The 21,635-nt window shown below is 42.3% G+C and overlaps 1 protein-coding gene across 3 annotated transcripts; it reads left to right on the forward strand.

Annotated features, from left to right (window-relative positions):
- The first annotated feature begins 394 nt into the window (after positions 1-394).
- LOC106537774 (protein FAM13A) lies at positions 395-19,130 on the forward strand. Of its 3 annotated transcripts, none has more exons than XM_087702156.1 (6): positions 395-597; positions 4,628-4,787; positions 6,834-7,043; positions 7,761-7,944; positions 9,924-10,059; positions 14,401-19,130. In XM_087702156.1, the coding sequence occupies exons 1-6, from the start codon at positions 568-570 to the stop codon at positions 14,575-14,577; spliced, it is 897 nt and encodes a 298-aa protein (XP_087558282.1). In that variant the 5' UTR covers positions 395-567; the 3' UTR covers positions 14,578-19,130. The 3 variants fall into 3 exon arrangements, with proteins under 3 accessions (XP_087558282.1, XP_087558283.1, XP_087558284.1); XM_087702157.1 differs by having other exon boundaries at positions 4,631-4,787; XM_087702158.1 differs by lacking the exon at positions 4,628-4,787 and adding an exon at positions 4,834-4,876.
- The last annotated feature ends 2,505 nt before the right edge of the window (positions 19,131-21,635 follow it).

Below are 21,635 nucleotides of genomic sequence, written 5' to 3' on the forward strand. Positions count from 1 at the left end.
GCAAAGGACTCAACATCTGATGACTGAGTATTCCCCAAACTCTGAAATTCTTGTTAGGCCCCAAAAGATTTTCTCTGACCCCAACCATTCCCTTCCCCTAGCAAACTACAGATCTAAAAATGTGCATTGCTTCTTCACAGAATGAAGGCTCTGGAAAGATGAAAATGACAATTGAGTCATTTCTGCCTTTCTTATGCACCAGGGCTCCAGTTTGCCACTCCAGTTAATCCTGTCAGGGCCTACTCGGTGTTCTGCTGCCCAGAGAACACATTGCCGGAAGTCATTACTTCCTGGTGTATGTGTGTGTATATGCAGGATGCCATGGTAACATCCTTAGCTTTGACATCCCAGGGAGTTTTTGTCCAAGGGTTCAGTAGCTACAGTGAGTGTCCTAAGCAGGAATCTGGTGCTGCTAAGGACTGCCTTTGTTTGTTTACATTATCACCTGCCACGTCTACCTCCCAAGGATGAATTTCTGCAAAGCCCCAGCCCTGCTGAGCTGCTGAGGAACACCATGGTTGGACTGTGGCCCTTCCCTCCTAAGAGAACTCCTGCTTCAGACTTAACATGGGGACAGGGGCCTCCATTTCCGTCTGTGTAAGTGGAACAAAACTCCTTAGGCTTAACTGGGGGTTTGCAAAAGCACCTTTTGAGTACCGGTAGTTAAGGGCAGAAGGCAGCTGCAAATGATTGATTTATTTCAAGACTTAGGGTTGGCTTTGTCATAGTTCTGCCCGGTTACTATCTGTAAATGTTCTCTCTTTTTTCCATTGTCAATATTTGGTCTTTCATGCTTTGATTTTAAGAATGTTTACTTAGGAATATGGCTTATTTATTTGGGTTTGATTTATTTCAAATAACTACTAAAATGCAATGAGGTTTACTCTATCTGTATCCCTTTTTTCATACTACAGTCAGAAAGTCCAACTCATATTCAGGATCAAAATATAACTTTAATAATGATGAACATTTCAGCTGAATTTACTTTCTTTAATATTTGAGAGATGTTGCATTACAATACAGTTTGTCCTACTTGGACTCCTTTGCAAATTCCCGTGACATCAGTTCAACTGAGATTTGACCTTAAACCCTGGAATTGTCCCTTGAATGTGAATACCAGTTTTTATGTTTCTGTCTCAGCCTTGAGAGGAGAATCTACTGGGTCTGGTCCAGATGCTCTGCTTCATGCAGGAAAGCAATTTCTGCTCACAGAAGGATGCTTGCCAAGCCTGAGAAACAATTAAATGAAGGGAATTAAATGTTTGGATTCTCTTCAACTTAATATTGCTCATCAAAGCAATATTGATTCCAACACAGAATCATGTCCGTAATAACAGAATCATATATACTAACTTTCGTTTCAAAGACTTGGTGCTCAAGAAAGAATTATAGAGGTAAAAAGGGTGGGGTCAAAGTGTTAGAGTAGGAATGGGGACAACCAGGTTCTAGTTCCTCCTCGACCATGGAAGCTCCACCAGGGAACTTTGGCCTGTCATTCTCATTCAATCTACATCCTAGGTCTATTATTCAGGGTCTAAAGTGAATGAGAGCCTCACAAACTCTATAGATATCAAAAACGTCTCTCTCTCTTTCTCTCCCTCCCTCCCTCTCTCCCCCTCCCCTCCCCTTCCCCCTCCCTCCCTCCCTCCCTCCTCTCTCTCTCTCTCTCTCTCTCTCTCTCATGTTTTGTGTGTGTGTGTGTGTGTGTGTGTGTGTGTGTGTGTGTGTGTTCCAGCATAACTCTGGAATGCGTGGAGCAATTTCAACCAAACTTGTTACACAGATGACTTACTGTCTGGAAACAAATACTGTGGGGATAAGACACCCCTAAAACCCCTCGTGTGTGTGTGTGTGTGTGTGTGTGTGTGTGTTCTGTTAAGATACTGCCTGTTGTGCCTTAAAATGTCTTCTACTGTATTGCTGTAAAATATCTTCTACTGTACAGCACAGTAGAGTTGCCATGGTAACCGGTCCACAGTACTCCACAAGGGGGCTCCTTCTGGTAATGGGGAAAATTTAACATTAGAAATTACGTTTGATACAGACATTTCCCCCTATAAATAAATACCCAGGCAATGCCCAGTTATCAGCTAGTCATTTTATAAAAAGGCAGGATTTTAAAAATAGATTCTGAAGACATCCACTCAAAATAAAAGAAACGTATTGTCCAGAGCATCAATTAATACTTTAAGGATTAGTGACATCAGAATAATAGAGTTGAAGGGATCTTCTAGTTCAATCCTTGCTCAAGCAAAATACCCTTTTGGAGAACCGATAGCAGAAATTTTGAGTAATTTGGAGAACCAGCAAAAACTATCTATGGTTGGCCCCAGAGTGGGGTGGGAATGGAGATTTTGCAGTATACTTCCCCCTGCCATGTCCACCAAGCCACACCCATAAAACCAATAGTAAAAAAATGAATTTCACCACTGCCCTATACCTGTGTTGGTGAACATTTTTGTCACAGGGGTGAAACCAGAATGTGCGTGTGCCGGGAACCAGAGGAGCAGCTGCCTACTGCTCATGTGCACACCCGCCAGCTACTCTTCCAGGTTCCAGCATGTGCATGTGCACCAGCCAGCCAGTCTTTGCGTGTGTATGCACACGCTGGAACGTGGAAGAGTAGCAGGCAATGGCGCATGTGCCCAGAAAGAGGGCTCTGTGTGCAACCTCTGGCACGCGTGCCATAGGTTCACCATCACAGCCATATACAATACAATACAATAGCAGAGTTGGAAGGGACCTTGGAGGTCTTCTAGACCAACCCCCTGCCTAGGATACTGCAAAATTCCCATTCCCTTCCCACTCTGGGACTAGCCAGAGATGGTATTTGCCGGTTCTCTGAACTACTCAAAATTTCCACTACCGGTTCTCCAGAACCTACAATACAATAACAGAGTTGGAAGGGATCTTGGAGGTCTTCTAATCCAACCCCCTGCCTAGGCAGGAAACCCTATACTGTTTCAGACAAATGGCTATCCAACATCTTCTTAAAGACTTCCAGTGTTGGAGCATTCACAACTTCTGGAGGCAAGCTGTTCCACTTATTAATTGTTCTCACTGTCAGGAAATTTCTCCTCAGTTCTAAGTTGCTTCTCTCCTTGATTAGTTTCCACCCATTGCTTCTTGTTCTGCCCTCGGGTGCCTTGGAAAATAGTTTGACTCCCTCTTCTTCTTCCCCGAGATATTGGAACACTGCTATCATGTCTCCCATAGTTCTTCTTTTCATTAAACTAGACATACCCAGTTCCTGCAACCATTCTTCATATGTTTTAGTCTCCTGTCCCCTAATCATCTTGGTTGCTCTTCTCTGCACTCTTTCTAGAGTCTCCACATCTTTTTTACATTGTGGCGACCAAAACTGAATTCAGTATTCCAAGTGTTGCCTTACCAAGGCCTTATAAAGTGGTATTAACACTTCACATGATCTTGATTCTATCTCTCTGTTTATGCAGCCTAGAACTGTATACCATTCTAGACAAATGGCTGTCCAGTCTCTTCTTAAAAACCTCAACTTCGAATTAAGGAGAAACTTTCTAACGGTGAGGACAATTAACCAATGGAACGGCTTGCCTTCAGAAGTTGTGGGTGCTCCATCACCGGAGGTTTTTAAGAAGAGACTGGACAACCATTTGTCTAGAATGGTATACGGTCTTCTGCTGGACTTGAAGATCCCTTCCTTTGTTCTGATGTCACCAGATGTATGGTACCCTAACTTTCTCACTAACCCTTAAAGTATTATTTGATGGTCTGGACAAACCCTTAAAAAGCGCTGGAGACTTAGTGAAATAACTGTAAGTGGAACAAGGCAAATATTTTTTTGTCCTCAAAAGAGAGGAGTGGGAAAGAGGTGCCAAGAAGCTGGGCAGCTTTGCAAACATGAGTGATGAATAAACTAAGCAACCAACTACAAAACAACAAATTTGGCGTCAGCAACAATGGCAGATCTTAAAAAGATGGATACAACAATGTGGCATGATCCAAAAAGTGTCAAAATAATTGTTTCTGGGAAAGAACTTATTTCTTTTTTTAAAAAAAATTGGGAACTCTGTTTAGTCAATTGTGGCAATTCACTAAATGTAATATATTTTGTTTTCAAGAAACACTTAGGAAAGGCTGATTTAATCCCACCCTAAATGGATGCTTGATTAAGTGTAAAGCTTTTTCTATTATAATTAACAAGAAGTTTGCATGTGTGCCACAGTCATAAATTGTATGTATACAAATCAAGCAAGAAGGTAGATCAATGTAATAGAAGGCCTACAGGAGATGCTAATTACCTGCATTTTACACCAAGGATGGGGTGCAGGAATAAGTACATCAAAACTATTAAGTTTTTATAAACTTGAAAACTTCTTACTCAGTAAGGTTATTTCATTTAAAATATTAATTGGCTGGGGGAAAGTCATGCTGCAAGGCACACAACATCTTTGCTCAAGTTAGTGGAGCCAAGAAATGTCCCCTGTTCAATTACTTTCGGTTAAAGTTGCATACTACATCAATCCATGGCCAACCATTTTCAAGGCTCACAACTCAGTTCCACATCCCTGTTGTTATAACCTTGACTTTTTAGAAATTTTGTAAATTTATGGTGCAAGGGCAACAGCACAATTATGTCTCTTTGCAGCAGTCATTGTCATCTGTAAAAGTGAAGCACGGTGGAAACAAAGTTGGACCGGAGCCTCAAAGAATCTTTGGTTCTCCCCTTGATATAGTCACCAAGGATACGACACACCAGTCTGTCCCATTAGTTGTCCAACACACAGTGGAATATTTAGAAGAGTTTGGTAAGCTCATGATTTCACTTGGTTGTGACCATTTTCTTCCTTTCAGATGGACATTCTCAACACAACGAAGTGTGTTTGCACTTGGTCAGGTAATGGCATGTATTTTGGGGATTAATATTGCTAGTAATGGTGTCCGTTCAATGTCGCTGATGAAACGTGGCTCTGGACATCTTTTCTTTTGCAATGACTGCCCATAGACAGTTCTGAGTTTGTCAATTAAATCCCAACCCTGTCCAGATCCCATACCAAGCAGAATCAACAAATTCAAGGAGCTACTCTAATAATCAAATGTGGATTATTACAATCTGGAAGTTGTCCTCTCAAGGGCATTTCTGGATAGAAAAGAAGTCTACCTCCTCCTATAAAAACTTGTAGGCATCAGCATCAGACCTGCTACAACTTAAACCTCTAAATGGAAACAATCCTTGGCTCCATCGGTTGAGAAAAGTATAGTTTCATTACAAGTCAAGTGTATTGCAGCAATGCAAAACCAGAACTGAGAACCATGTGCCAAAAATCCCTAAGTTCAACCTTTCCTCCCCTAGTTGTCTCTCACTGCCCACCTCCATATGACCAATCAGGTTGAGGCAATATGTTTTCATAATGGTCAGTCCAAATGTAGTTAGATATGCAGCTCCCTCCTTCTTCCACCTGGGTGAACTTGAGGCAGCATCTTGAAGAGATACAGCACTTACTTTCATTTTCCCAAGTATCCCCCACCCCTTCATTCCCTCTCCCCACAGTTCATGGCAGTCTGTCACAACACAGCAGTGAAGCACAAACATCATAAGGTGGCAGCTGAATTCAGCCTAGTTTTAGAAGCACAGGGCAGGTTGAATAGTAATAGCCCTTAGACTTATATACCACTTCACAGTGCTTTACAGCTACCTCTAAGTGGTTTACAGAGTCAGCCTATTTCCCCCAACAATCTGGGCCCTCATTTTACTGACCTCGGAAGGATGGAAGGCTGAGTCAACCTAGAGCCAGTCAGGATTGAACTTCTGGCAATAGGCAGAGTTTGCCTGCAATACTGTGTTCTAACCATTGTACCACCACCACTGGTAGCCTTTTCCTCTAATTGTACAGACAACCCTGTTAGTTAGACAAAGTAAATGCCGGCTGGTTGGCATTACCTCAACCATTCTGGAGATACAGGAAATTCCCCTTTGATGCATAATGATCCATTTGCTGAAGTTGTCACCCAACTGATCATGGCCAGGGCAAAGCCTCCACCTTAGCTCTAATCCCCAGTGTCATCTTGACTCATCACTTTTCCATAACTCTATCAAGAACCAACAGATCAAGGATAAAAGAAGGGAACAGCCTCATCTGGGGGAAAAAATGTGTGATCTGAAAGTAGATTATATGCAAATCTGTTACGCATCATATTTGGAGTCGGGCACACACTTTCAGTGAGCTTGCCAGTTTGAGTCTTATTAGCTGGTTTTTGCAATGATATTCCAGTGGAAAGATTTGCTTTGCATCAGATACTGTGGGTTTTTTTTCTTTACAACATGAAAGATGAATACAAGTAGGTTCTCTATGCGATTTTTCTTCTCTGGCCATGATAATTTAAAAAATACCTACAGCCAGGTAGCTTCACCTGAAATGGAGGCTGAATAAAATTTGGTTTTGTGTATAGAATGACAAACGAAGACACAGTGGCCAAAAACTACTATATTTAGTTTTGATTTGATCACAGTATTATCTAGGAGAAAGAAGAAGAAAAGGAAGAAGAAGAAGAAGAAGAAGAAGAAGAAGAAGAAGAAGAAGAAGAAGAAGAAGAAGAAGAAGAAGAAAGCAACACAGTATTGCATTTTGCTGTCTCATGCAAGAAATTTGTAGAAGGAAATGTTTCTAAAGAACATCCTGCCTTTAAAAAAAATATCAGAATTAGTAGAAGGAAGGTCTTCCTTCTTCCCCTTAATATAATTATATTTTTCATAATTTTTCTCCATCTCTTCTATTTCTTCTTGGATCCTTAGGAACTCTATAAGAATGTATTCCCTTAACATTATACACACAGGATGTTGCATGTTCTCCTAGGGCTAAATCACAAAGGCCTGTTTCGGATCAGTGGATCAGCAGCCAAAATCAGGGCGCTTAGATTAAAATATGATCAAGGAGAAGAAGTTGATCTTGTTAAGGAAGGAGATATCAACTCTGTTGCCAGCCTCCTTAAAGTATTCCTGAATCAGCTTCCAACTGCGGTTTTCCCGGAGAAACTCTGCACTGATATTTCAGCCATTTTTGAAGGTACAGCAAGTACATAAGACATTTTTTATTTTTATTTTGATTCAATAAAGCATGATTCTTCCTCCTCCTCCTCCTCCTCCTCCTCCTCCTCCTCCTCCTCCTCCTCCTCCTCCTCCTCCTCCTCCTCCTCCTCCTCCTCCTCCTCCTCCTTCTCCTCCTCTTCCAATTTCAATTTGAATTAAATCTGGTGTTTTATGAGTCAAGGCTACAGTTTGTATTTGGAAATCTCATATAATAATAACTTCATAACAAAAATATTATTCTGGGCCACAAACAAGAATTTAAATTCATGCCCATTTCTACATGCTGGCTTATTGTTACATTTACTAAAATTCCAAACCTTAACCCATCTTCCCTTGGTGATATTGTCTTTTTTTAAACCCTTGTTCACTTCCTTTAGCCTTGCATATTTCAAAGACCAGCAGTGCTCTCTAAACATGGACCTTGGTCGCCAATTCCCCAATAATCCCCCTAAAGGCATCTGTGGGGAATGAAATCTCCATCCTTTCCTTGAAGGGAGGCCACTCCGTATCAAATGTATGCAGGAGCCCTGCGTGCAATTCTTTGCTTAGGACGTGCCAGCTGCCATCTCTGGAGAGCCCTAATTCAGCCAGGCTTTGAGCACAAGCCTTGAGAGTCAACACTTATGAAATGCTGAACAAATTCTAACTGATGTTAATCTTTCTCTGTTAATCATTATTGTCCCATCTTTCCCAGCGAATAAAAACTGCACCGTAGAACAAACAAGATGTCTGAAAAGGCTATTAAATAGCCTTCCGGAAGCCCACAGCCACCTTGCTTGTTTCCTCATTAGATTTCTCGCCAAGGTGGCTGCAAAGAGTGATGTGAATCAGATGACCCTGGAGAATCTGGCCATTGTGTTTGGCCCCACGTTATTCCGGTAAGAAGTTCTTTCGATATCTCCTTGGTGCTACCTCATCCTGACTTGCCTCCTAATTCACCTTGAATGGTCTAATCATCTAATTATCCTCCCTAAAGGAGACTGGAGTATGACAGGACCACTTGATTAGAGCAAGTAAATTAAATTAATAAGTTTGGTTCTGGAATCTAAATGGGCCTTTGAAGATACACATCAGATAACAGCAAAGTATGGCACCCCTTTATGATCCAAACTGCATCTCCCACAATAGAGGCCCCCAAACTTGGCAACTTTAAGACTTGTGGACTTCAATTCCCAGAATTCTCCAGCCAGCATAGCTGACTGGAGAATTCTGGGAGTTGAAGTCTACAAGTCTTAAAGTATAGCACAGCTGGCTGGAGAATTCTGGGAGTTGAAGTCTACAAGTCTTAAAGTATAGCACAGCTGACTGGAGAATTCTGGGAGTTGAAGTCTACAAGTCTTAAAGTATAGCATAGCTGACTGGAGAATTCTGGGAGTTGAAGTCTACAAGTCTTAAAGTATAGCATAGCTGGCTGGAGAATTCTGGGAGTTGAAGTGTCAGCCCTTCTTCATTCAAAAATCAGGAATGAAGACCACAGGACTCCATTGGTAGAAATCAAGTGTACTTTTACTAATTAATAATGAATAGAAGCGAAGCTAAGCTAAGTCTGGTTATTTGGGCGCAAAAGTGAATAATATATTGTATAATTCATTCCCCTCCCCTTGGCATCCCGTGTACAGTCCAATCATAATTCTCCCAAATGTCAGGTGTGAGATAACTTTGAAAGGCATCACCAGGATGGAATGCTGGTCCATTGGCCTTGGCGGGAAACACTCCTCCTCCACATGCGCAGTAAGGTGGACAGTTCAAAATCTAGAATCTTCCTCCAGCACAACAATGAGTCCCCTCCCAAATACAATTCCCTCCCTCCCCATTTCAATGGCAGCCGAAGCAGTAGCAAAGCGGAGGCTGACATGAAGTCTACAAATATTAAAATTGCCAAATTTGGGGATCTCTGTCCCACAACATCTAGATTGTTTGTATTTTCTCTAATAACAAGAATCAATAGCAAGAATCAATAGCAAAGCCAAACATCGTAATGTGTCTTATTGTTGGGATCAAATATTGGGATCAAAAGAAGCCATGATGGCAGAGTGGCTAGAACGCAGCATTGCAGGTTAACTCTGCACACAGTCTGGAGTTCAATCCTGACGGGGCTTGAGGTTGTACTCAGCCTTTCATCCTCCTGAAGTTGTTAAAAGGAGGACCCAGATTGTTGGGGGAAAGATGCAAATAATGTATACATTGTAAACCACACAGAGAGTGTTGTAAAGTAAGCACTGTGAAGCGGTATATAAGTGTAAGCACTATTGCTATTAAATGGAAAATGTTTGTTAGCAAAAAGGGGTGCAGTGGCTCAGTGGCTAAGATGCTGAGCTTGTCAGTCAGAAAGGCTGGCAGTTTGACAGTTCAAATTCCTAGCCCCGCGTAATGGAGTGAACTTCTGTTACTTGTCCCAGCTTCTGCCAACCTAGCAGTTCGAAAGCACGTAAAAAATGCAAGTAGAGCAATAGGAACTGTCTTTGGTGGGAAGATAACAGTGCTTCGTGCATGACTATGGAGACGTCTTTGGGGAGCACTAGCTCTTCGGCTTTGAAACAGAGATGAGCATCGCCCCCTAGAGTCAGGAATGATTAGCACATATGTGCGAGGGGAACCTTTACCTTTAGCTTTTACCTTGTTAACAAATTCATTCATTTATTTCCCTATCATCACTGGGGTGTTTTCCATTCAAGAAAATGAGCCTTTTTAGTCACGTTGGGTATAAAGCAAAGGAGGCCAAAGCAGAGTTGAACAGCGTCTTCACACTTTTAAGCAAAACTGAGTTTGGGAAACATTAAACTTATGGCATTCCACCCTCCTTGTCCTCCTCCTTCTTACTCCTACTATAAGTATCATTTTGGTGTGTATTTTCTAGAATTCCTTGCAGCCCTTTGGCATACGAAAAGCAAACTCTTTGCAATGCCATGCTTCTGCATATGCTTTGGCACCACATGGACCTCTTTCCGGAGGGCTCCAACAACAATTTCTCCCCCACAGAAGAGCAGCCCCAGGTAAGGGCCTCTCAGGATAGACCTGGAATAATAAGAGTTTTGGAAGGGACCTTTGAGGTCTTCTAGTCCAACCCTTGCTCAAGCAGGAGACCCTACACCATTTCAAACAAATGGTCGCCCAGTCTCTTGGAGGCCTCCAGTGTTGGAACACCCACTGTTGTACCAGTTCAAGATATGACTTTGAATCTCCCTTCATCTAACTTAATATCTCTCTGGAGTGCACAGTCACCCAAATGCAGTAATGAGCACAATGAATAAAGTCGGGGGGGGGGGGGAGGGGGAGGATTGGTTTTTAATGTTCCTTGCAGGAAGGGTGAAAACCATCTATTTCTTTTTTTAAAATATATTTTTTTAATTTTTAATTTTCAAAACAAACACAACACAAAGAATCTTCCTTCTTTACATACGGTAGAAGTGTATCAGTTGGTTACAAGAGACTTCTGTGCATCTCTTCCACAGTCATCGTCATCACATTCATATTAACTCAAGTATTTTAACTCAGATATTTATGCATGTTACCATCATCATACCTCCATTTTCATTTGACTATAATTGTTTAAACGTCCTTTATCATAAAATATATCAAGATTTAATATATAATCACATACTGGCATTTCATTTAGTATTTCTAAAATCTTCCAATAACACTGAATCCTTATGTCCTATTCTAGCTAAACATCCATAATATTTAGTAACAAAATTTTCTAATCCTCCTTTCCAAATCACTGCTTACAATTTACATCCAGTTTCCTTATGTTGTGTATACATGTGTGTGTGTGTGTGTGTGTTGTTATCATTATCCCTCCTTTATTTGACTATATCCTGTATCATAACATTTCCCCCCCTAATAATCAAGACCTAACTGAATCTAGTTTTTTTTGTTAACCTTTATATATAACCCAAAAGGATTTCTAATCTTCCTTTCATGGATACCATTCAATATTCATATCCAATTATTACTTATCATAACACTACACATTGTATACATTATTATCATTATCAATTATTTATTTAACTATATCTATTGTCACTAAATTTCACTAAGTTTAACTAGTTTTAAATTATACACTTCCATCCATCAACCTATATCTTTCCAGTAGCAAAAAAGTCTCATGTCTTCTGCCATTTGTGGTGTCAGTCCTCTAATCATCTCCTTAATCAAATTTGTATGGACTCCTCTTAGCAACTCCTTGCTTATAAAATCTCTCATGTAATTTCGATGGCCTTCTTCTGTTTCCTTAATCAGCTTATCTTTAATTGTCAGTAGTGTTATCAATGATGTTGCTAATAAAATTTATCTCTTTAAATCCATAAATTCTTTTGTTTTCTTCCTCTGTATCTTGCCATCTGGGGTAGAGTTCCCCTCCCTTTAATTCCTCTTTCAATATTCCACTCTTTCCATTTCCAGAAACAAATCAATCACCATAAATATCAGCAAATTTAATTTCTATATGGTCATTTTCCTCTTCGGTTTTTAGGATTCTAACCTCCATGTTTTCCACTTGATAAAGATCTCCAACTTCTTCATCATATTTTACTGTTAGATGCTCTAAGTCTTCCAACTTCTTCTCCGTCCTCTCAAATGTGTTTGATAATTTCTGAATTTCTAAGAATCTATTTTTCAGGCTTAAAGTTTCTTTCTGCTGTTGAAGTTGTGCCATTATCTCCAGCTAACAAACACTGCTGCTCTGTCTTGAAAGGTTTTTACAAGATTAAGCATAGATTCACAATAAAGTTTTATTTTCACTTTTCTCTGGTTAAAGATATACTTCAAAGGGACATCTGTATGCTTTTCTTCTTATCACTTTCTATAAACAAGCAGTGAGACCTTGGAGTGCCAAGCCAGGATAATCAGTAAGAAAAGGAAAAGTACTTCGTTTCCAATACACAAGCCTCCAGCCTCCGAGTAGCAGTGTTATTGTTGCAATTTTCTATGTTTCTTTTTGTATCTTTTTTGTATTCCAAGTTAAAAGAAGGTCCGATTCTTGAATGAATTAGAAAAACACCCACAGTAATGAAAGAGGAGAATTTTAGTCCATAGGTTACAAAGAATAATAAAAGAAAAAAATAGAAGAAGAAAACTTAATCCATTCGTTTTAAAAGGCTTGCATAAATTCCATCTATGAACATAGCATTTAAAAAGTAAGATAACCCACTGTCCAAAACCATTCTAAACTTAATTCTGCTGCTTATTTCTTCTATTCTCCAATTTAAATTAAATTTAAGTTTTTATAGGCAGTCTCTTTTAAAACATTAAAGTAAAAATTCCTCACCAGCTGGAACACTTTCTCTTTCCGTATCCTTCCATTTTGGAGCCATCCCAACTTCATCAGCCTTGGCTGGATTTTTTGTCGCCAGTTTGAAGAACTTCTCTTGCATCGATCAGGGATTTTGCGATGTTCCTGAGATCAGCAAGACGTATTCTTCCTGTTCACTATCTCTGCGGGATGGTTTAGGTCCGATTGGACCATCCAGCGGCAAAAGTATCGGCTGCGGTCTCGGAGCATCGAGACCGCACGTATCATCATGATGTTGGCTCCTCCCCCGAAAACCATCTATTTCATAACAAAAAAATAACTACCGTATTTTTGGTAGTATAGGATGCATTGGAGTATAAGACGCACCAAGGTTTTGAAGAGGCAAATTTTTTAAAAAAGTTTTTGCACTCTGCAAACTTCCCAAAAATGGCTTGTTTTTCACGAAAACTGGTGCATTTCCCCCCCCCAAAAAAGGGCATGAATAGCCCTTAGGAGGCTTGTAGAGTGTTCGGGGGGGGGGGGATGAGCAAAAATGGCCTATTTTTTGCAAAAACAGGCCAGTTTTTTTTGTTAAAAAAGGGCAATAGGAAGCTTATAGAGTGCTCCTGGGCTGCGCGGGTGGGGGGGGATTGAGCAAAAAATGGTCCATTTTTTGCTCATTTCTGCCCTCCCCAGCCCCCAGGAGCTCTCTGAAAGCCTCCTAAAGGCTATGCACAGCCATTTTGGTGAAGGGGGCGGGGTACGGGAGGCAAAAAAATGCTGTATTCAGTGTATAAGACACACCCAGATTTTCAGCTTCTTTTGAGGGAAAAAGGTGCATCTTATACTCTGAAAAATATGGTAGCCATTCAGCCCTATAAACAGCTGGATTTTGAACTAATTTTCCTGTTGGAGATTAAAAACTAGGAATATTTCTGTGATGTGATTTTAGATCTATTTCCACATTGGCACCAATTTATAAAAGGATCTCTCTCCCTATCTCCAAGAGTGATAACAACAATTCCCAAATCATGCACTTAGGGTTTTATTTTATTTTATTAATATTATTTCTAAAATGTTGTTTAAGTTGAATGTTAACAATTACATTGGTTCAGGGCAACTGAGATTTAATCAATTCACTCACTATTAAATCAAGCATGCCTAATGTCTATAATGAATCTGATTTAAGAATAGAATGAAGTTCATTATGTTGCAATTATAGAATCAATATTGATGGAAAAGCTAATTTGTTCAGTGGGAGAGCAATGTGAAAACTACTGAGGAATAGTCTAACATTGCTTTTTAATCTGGTTTCCCCTGCATAGCTTGCTCTCCGTGTTTGCCCCTTGATCTGGAAAAATTGACCATATGGTGAGCTGCTGGTTAAATGCAGCACTGCAGGCTACTGCTAGATCAGCAGGTCAGCGGTTCAAATCTCACCGGCTCAGGGTTGACTCAGCCTTCCATCCTTCCGAGGTGGGTAAAATGAGGACCCAGATTGTTGGGGGCAATATGCTGACTCTCTGTAAACCGCTTAGAGAGGCCTGAAAGGCCTATGAAGCGGTATATAAGTCTACTGCTATTTAGATCTAAGGAGTTAAAGATAGAGGAAATCCATGGTTTCTAATCTGCCTGACCTTTGCCACCCAGCTGTCCTGCTGAGACATTGCGACTCTAGTTCCAGAACAAGGAGCTGTAGAACAACTCATTGGACAGCCATTTACAAAGTGAGACCTTCCTAAGGTGCTTTCTAAAGAGGCAACTGGACTTTGTTTTTCCTTGAAGATGTTTCGCTTCTCATCCAAGGAGCTTCTTCAGTTCAGAACAGAAGAAGTTTCTTGGACGAGAAGTGAAAGGTCTTCAAGGAAAAACAAAGAAAGTCCAGTGGCCTCTTTAAAAAGCACCTTTGGGGCAATCATGACCTGGATGACAGAGAATCCCCATAGATACCAAGCAGCATTCTAGAATAAAGGCACAGGGGTTTTAATGGATTCTCTGGCCATGTATGATCTTCTACCTCAACAATTACACGTTTCTTTTGAAAATGGTCCCCACCTCCTCCATCCTTTAGCTTTTTTTTTAAACACCTGTTGCTTCTCCACAGATTTCCCATCCTGCCTCGCCACCTCAAGAGCTCGCACAACAACAGACAGAGGAAAATGAACCTCCACAAAGGATGCCCAGAGCTGTCTGGCGCCTTCCATCCATGTGGTGGCAATGTTGTGTTTTTAATCTTTCAGCTCACAGCTACGGGGAAAACAGGGTCAGTTTGAGGTTGTGATTTGCAAACCATTAATCCTTTTCTGGGGCAAATTTGTCAGTTTCCAAGTCAAGCATCCTTCGTTCTGATTTATAGTACCTGAAAAAAACGGTTGTTTTCAAATAAATACTGTGCAAGCCCTACGCAGAGTTCAAACAGACATTTTGCTAAAAATGTCTACAGTTTACATAATTTGTGCATCTTTTGGAGAACCCTTGATAACATTTTGAAAACAGAAGACAAATTATCTAATGTATCCTTTCCATTTGAAGTATTAGAACATGGAACAAATCTCTTTTTAATGACCCTGGGAAACTACCAAACAAGCAAACAAACAAACAACCTACAATGGCAATATTACTTCCTCTTTCTCCTCCTTTTTGGACAGGAATCCTTCCTATCGGGTTTCATTCCTCCCTGTTTTTATTTATTCTACAACTCTTATTTTATGTTTTGCCAATTAGGCTGATCTTTAGATAGCTACCGCCCTTTTAGACCAAATTCGGAAGAAATGAAAACACCCAAAACAAACCCTATCCTTTCCCCTGCAATCTCCCAACAACAAAACAAATAACTTAAAAGCTTATCACAGTTTTACTGGACAAGTTGAGAAGAACTCTCTATAAATGCCACACTCAAGAGCTGCTTCTGCAATTCTCTGCTTCTCAGGGTTCTTCTTGTCCCCCCGCCCCCCAGCTGCACAGAGTTCTTCAGAAAATATAAAAGGGGATCTATTAAAGCTGCCCAGCAGAATGACGAACAGAGCGAAGGATTTCTCCCTCCAGCTCCCTGATCTGCTTTTTTAGTTGTGATTGAGGCTCAGACTTCCTTTCCCTTGGGGTGAAAGACATGCCATGAAAAGTCTATTTATTTAACCTCAGCTTTACAATCCACAATACGTTGCCAAAATAAAGAATAGACATGGAAGGAATTGGGCAAGGGAGGGGATCAGTGGTGAGATTCAATTTTTTTAACTACTGGTTCTGTGGGCATGGCTTTGTGGGAGTGGCAGGGGAAGGATACTGCAAAATCCCCATTCTCTCCTCCCCTACTAACCTGCTTTCCAGCTCTGTTCTCCTGTTCAGGGCAACAAAAGAAGATCAGCTGGGAGGCTGGGAGGCAACAGGGACGGGGCCAGCCTATTTGCCGGTTCTCTGAGCTACTCAAAGTTTCCCCTACCGGTTCTCCTGAACCTATCAGAACTGGCTGAATACCACCTCTGGAGGGGATGAATGCCACAATGGCAGCCTAGTGCTTCCCCACTCGTTCCTTAGTTCCGTTTGGGTCATTTTTGTAGAGGAGAGTAGAAGACGTTTTGAAGAAGAAATTCAATAATTGTTAGGGAAATACTGCTTTAGCTTTGAAAGTATGTGAGAAAGAAACCCAAGATTTGGCAATCTTCACTCTCTTTAGCATAAAAGAGGAAAGAAAGACTCTGCCAGGCTTCCAAGATTTGGTTTTTATACTCTGTTAGGAATGAAGCAGAGTTCCCATAGTGCTTGCAGTGTCCGAGCCTTGACCTGGTCTGCCTCAAAGGCTGACAGTTCTTGAGGTAACAATATGGCAGAAAACACAAGACAACCTGAACCAACGTGACAAAGGAGAGGAAGGGAGATTTGGTGTAAGCTGGTCTCCCAAGGCGATCTTTTGGCAAACCTTGAAGGATGGATCTCCTGCCAACAATAGAGATACACAGTTTTGCATTTGCCCACAGTTTCTTCAGGCATGCAACAGATACTCTAAGCCAGCAATGGCGAACCTTTTCCTTACGGCATGCCAAAATTGTGTGTGCGCGCACTATCACACGTGCATGCACGCCAGCAATCATGCATGCATGCCCACATCAATTCAATCTTCCCCACTCACTTGCACATGTGTGCGCAACCCCTCCTCAGACTCCTGAGGCTTTCCTGAACCATGGGGAGGGCAAAAACGGCCTCCCCGGCACTCGGAAGGCTGAAAATCAGCTAGCCGGTATGCGCATGTATGCTGAAGCTGACAGCTGGCATGCCAGCAAATCTGGCTCCATGTGCCACCTGTGGCACGCATGCCATAGATTCACCATCACAGCTCTAAGATAATGAATGGTTGCCACATACCCCTGTCATAACAGAGCTGCAATAAATTCGAAGATAATATTCGACAAACTGAGGCAGAGGTCAGGGAGTGGTCAAAGGCTCCTTTTTGCCCCTTTGGAGCAAGATTTGAAAGTCTGAGTTTTTCACTTAGAATTGGGGGCTGAGGGGGTGCTTCCTTCAGCTGTAACAAGTCAGGGGCAGAGGGAGTCAGTGTCCGGAGAATAAGCCACCAAGGCTGAATTCTCTCCTCCCGCCTCCCTGTTGCTTTCCTCTGCATGCCTCTTCTCATCAGAAGCCCTGGGATATAGACAGGCTTGTTTTGACAACCTTTGCAGGAAGAGACCAAGCATCGAATTGTTGCTAAGGCAACACAAGGATGAAATCCTCTTTTTTCTCTCCTTTAGCAAGTTCTGCACCTCCACTTCAAGGCTAGCCTGGATAGATCAAAAATAGCACATTCATTATGTACTTCTGAGATGCCTTTTCTTCTTTCTCTATCTGTCAGATTGAAGTTTTCTTTAACCTGACATAATCTTTTTTTCCCTCTCTTTCAAAGGAAGACTTTTGCTGGTAGAGTAGATCTCCAATAGCACTAAGCCAAAGCAGAAAAATTTCAAAGTATGTGACAAGGTTAATCTCTTTGGCCAAATCATTGAACAGAGGAAGAGAACTAAACTTTTCTGAAACCCCTCAAATGTTGGTATGAATCCTGTTTCTTCTGGTCTGCTGGTGAGGAATCACAGACAGACAGGATGATGCCTTGTGTTGGATTCAGAGCAGTGGTGGGATTCAATTTTTTTTTATTACTGATTCTGTGGGCGTGGCTTGGTGAGCATGGCTTGGTGGGCATGGCAGGGGAAGGATACTGCAAAATCCCCATTCTCTCCTGATCAGCTGGGACTCGGGAGGCAGAGAATAGATTGGGGTGGGGCCAGTCAGAGGAGGCGTTTACTGGTTCTCCAAATGACTCAAAATTTCTGCTACCGGTTCTCCAGAACTGGTCAGAACCTACTAAATACCACCTCTGATTCAGTGCTGTAGAAAAACTTGCCTTAAATGAGACTCTCAAAATGTTATGCCTAAACTCTTCCCAAGTCCTTCTTTTGGGTGATTCTCAGAGTGCTCTCAGCTTGCTTGGGTTGGGCCCAGACAATCCATTGGGAACAATGCCTTTCACATCTAAAAGAGAAACCTTTCAAGTGATGTTAATCCAAGGAAACGCTACAGACAGACCCAAGGGATTTTCTTGGCAGCAATATGAAAGTGGATCACCATTGCCTTCTGCCAGGATTTTTTTTTTAAAAAAAATCCTAATCTAGTCTTGCTTGTTGATTTAATACATATCACCAAGTCAATGTCAACTCCTAGCAGCTCTATTGGGAGGCCCTCTCTCATCAATGTAACCTTTCATCCTTCAATGGTCTCGCCATGATGCTGTAACTCAGTCCCATCTATTCTCCTGGTAGTTATCCTCTGCTTGCCTTCCATTTTTCCATCATGGTAGACTTCACATAATGTGCCCAAAATATAATTATAATTTAAATCAAACCATTTGTGCCTCCACAAGTGTGAATGCCACATTTTGCCTGATGAATTATGTGACTTTTCCTTGGCTCCCATAGTATTTCTGGAGGAGCTTCCTCCCACACCCAAGTTCAAAACCATCAATACTCTTGTTATCCTGCTTCTTTAAGAAGAGTCACATGGAAAATCATTGCCTACGTGGATCTTTGTAGGCCTGGACATTAGCATAACATCTGGGTATCTTTTCTAGGATATTCATTGCTACCCCACCAAGTGACCAGGCTACCCTAGATTCAGAATTTCCTGAGGTTCTCCCATGCAAGTATCAACCAGGTCCAATTCTGCTTAACTTCTAAGACTAAATAAGGGTTGCCAGCAATGTTCCCTCTAATTTTTTTTCAGTGTGAGCAGAAAAATATAGTGTTTGAGCGGCACATTTTCATGCCTGAGCACCTGAATTTTTTTCACAGATGTCACCTAAGACAACAACGAAATCAGTATTATTTGAAACTCAAAGTTGATGTTTATTCAAGGTACCTGCTTAATTAAAAGTGTTATATAGTATCAGTATCACTTAACAACGCTCCTGCTTAGCAACCAAAATGTTGGCTCAGAAAGTCTGGCATTTGAAGCACGCAAGTCTTAAAGCTGTTGTTACAAGACCCTTGCACCCTTAACCCTTTAGAAAAAAAAATCCCAGGGGTCTTCAAACCTGACAGCTTTAAGACTTGTGGACTTCAACTCCCAGAATTCCTCCTCCAGTCATGTTGGCTCAGAAACTCTGGCATTGAAGCATGCAAGTCTTAAAGCTGTCAAGTTACAAGATCCTTGCACCCATAACCCTTTAGGAAAAAAAAACCAGGGGTCTTCAAACTTGACAGCTTTAAGACTTGTGGACTTCAACTCCCAGAATTCCTCCTCCAGTCATGTTGTGGCGACGTCATCTGCGTGGATCTACTCCATATTTGTTTTTTTCACTGGGGGCAGGGCTGCCGCTGAAGATGCCAATGAGCCCCCGCCGCCACTATAATAATTGCTGCTGCTGCCTCCTCCTTCTCCAACAGCACCACCACATTTGCTGCCCAGCGCTGCAGCTGAGGTGAAGCCGCCAAAGCTCCCGCTGGTGCCCTCCCCCATTGCAGCGGCGGCGGTGCCTCCCCCTCCACTCAGAGCACCTCAGCTGGGCTTTGGGTTACCCTGCCGCCGCCTTCACCTCCGCCGTGCTTTTGAGAAGCCATGAGGCCTTTTTTTCCTGCTCCCGCCCCCTCCACCGCCTTCCTACTAGCTCCCACGGCCTCATGGCTCCTCAAAAGCACGGCAGAGGAGGAAGGGGGAGGGATAATGTGGGGGCCAGCTCAGATGCTCCGCGTGGAGGGGGAGGCACCACTGCCATGGGAGGGGGTGCTGACGGGAGCTTTGGCGGCTTCACCTTAGCTGCAGCATCGAGCGGCAAATCCGGCAGTGCTGTTGGAGGAGGAGGAGGGGGCAGCAGATATTCTGGTGGTGGCGGGGGCTCTGGGGGTTCACTTCAGCCACAGAGCCGGGTGCAAGCAGCTAGGATTGGCCGCCCACAAAGGACCTCCCTGGGCTTGCTTTGCTGAACACGGGGCAACTGATGTTAGTTTGAGCGGCCACGGCCGGCGCAAACTACTGTCAGTCGCTCCGTGCTCATCAAAACAAGTCTGGGGAGGTCCTTTGCGGGCGGCCAGTTCTAGCCGCCTGCAAAGGACTTCCCACATTTGCTTTGCTGAACAAGGGGCAACTGACGGTAATGAGCGGTGCAGCCGGCGCCTAGGAGGTCCTAGGAGACCGGCTGTGCCATGTAAGCTCTTGCCGCCATCCCCGCTCCCGTGCTAACCCTAGATTTTCTGAGGCCCCTCAGCTTCCGGAGCCTGTGACAGAAATCACTGCGCGGCAGTTAGAAACGGCTGCTCGGTGTTTTCTTGCCACATGCACGGCCGCGCAGCCGCGCACCTTAGAGGGAACAGTGTTTGCCAGATGCTGCTAATTGCTGACTATCATCAACCTAAAATTCTTCTGCAGAAGCTTTATTTTGTGTGCTGATGCTGTTGGCTTGCATGGAGGTCCAGACAGCTAGGGAATAACCCAACTTCCTGTTTATAACAAGTGCCCCACAGCTGCAACACCCACAGATTTAGAGGATATGATCTGTTGACATCCTTATAAGCAGTTGAGTTGCTTCAGGAAAATATTTTATGGCTATTGGTTGCCACAATCATGGTTTGGTTACTTGTGCGTGTAAGCACCATACCATATGGTCTCTTGGTCTCTTCATATATTATCTTTAGTGAAGCGTGCAAACCAGCACTTTGCATTTCCTGCATTGGCTGAGGAGAGCACATCTTTCTCCTTCTGTCTTGGACACTTTTTACAGAGGCACAATGGAGAAGGTTTAACAAACTGCATCCCTGTTTGGTTTGGCGGCATCAGTGCCTCAGATAGAAAGTCCCTACAGAGAGTGGTGAGGACAGCTGAGAAGATTATAGGAAGTTCACTTCCCATTATTCGGGATACTGCTTATAAGCGCTAGGTGCTTAGAGCTCAAAGCATTGTTAGAGACCCCACACACCCACTTTATGATCTGTTTCTGTTGCTTCCCTCTGGGAGGAGGATTTGAAGTATCTACAGCAGGTCTACTAGGTTCTGTAACAGCTTTGTTCTTTATGCCACCCATCTTTTAAACTCACAAGATTCATTTCTCTTGCCATGTACAATGTATGTATACATTCAAACTAGACTGTGTTGTTCCTCTGTGTCATATATGTATGTGTGCATGTGGGTATATGCATAATGGGTATCTTTTGAGAGCTGAATGCAATGAAATGTCCTTTTAATGTATTCTGGTTAGTGTACATTTAAAGTGATAATGAAATATTCTATTCTATTCTATTCTATTTTATTCTATTCTATTCCCATTGATCCATTCCATTCTCCAGTAAGAGAAACATTGGAGGAGAGCTATTTTTAATGTACTTTTTTAAAACCTTCAAGTTAATCTTCTGTTGCTGATTTTAAGCCCTCTGGTTGCCATAGAAACTGCCACAGCTCCTAGCTGTGTTCTCCTCAGAGACTTAATTGCATTCCAAGTTTCATAAACTTTCTATTAACCTTCACCTGGCAGTGAGACATGTGTGATGCCAGATAATGAGCTGGATTAATTGTCTGATATGATGGAACTCTTCTCCTCATCTTTACATTTCTTTCCTCAAATATCCTTCCTCTCTATCAAGTGAGATTTCATGTAAATACTTGCAAGGATGCGTCTGGCCCTTTCTCAAATGCCTGATGTCATGGCAACTGGCAGCAACATTCAGGGTGCTCAAGAAAGTTCACAATTGCAGTGCAGGAGGCCAGGCTTGATGTGACCCCTGACATGTCCTTGTGGTGGGTGGGAGGTTGTTTCATTGGTCTCTGGGTTCTTTTCAACAGTAGTGCTAGGATACACTGGCAAATTTT

The sequence above is a fragment of the Thamnophis sirtalis genome, unplaced genomic scaffold, assembly GCF_051295495.1.
Source record: "Thamnophis sirtalis isolate CommonGarterSnake01/CBP01778 unplaced genomic scaffold, rThaSir2_p1.2 scaffold_15, whole genome shotgun sequence".
NCBI classification, from domain to species: Eukaryota; Metazoa; Chordata; class Lepidosauria; order Squamata; family Natricidae; genus Thamnophis; species Thamnophis sirtalis.

What these genes read in the sequence shown, in the direction of transcription:
- LOC106537774 (XM_087702156.1), top strand. Translation starts at nt 568, where the DNA reads ATGGGGACAGGGGCCTCCATTTCCGTCTGT. An exon ending in GGGCCTCCATTTCCGTCTGT is followed by an intron (nt 598 to 4,627) that starts GTAAGTGGAACA and finishes GTCTCTTTGCAG; the next exon opens with CAGTCATTGTCATCTGTAAA. An exon ending in CCACAGAAGAGCAGCCCCAG is followed by an intron (nt 10,060 to 14,400) that starts GTAAGGGCCTCT and finishes GCTTCTCCACAG; the next exon opens with ATTTCCCATCCTGCCTCGCC.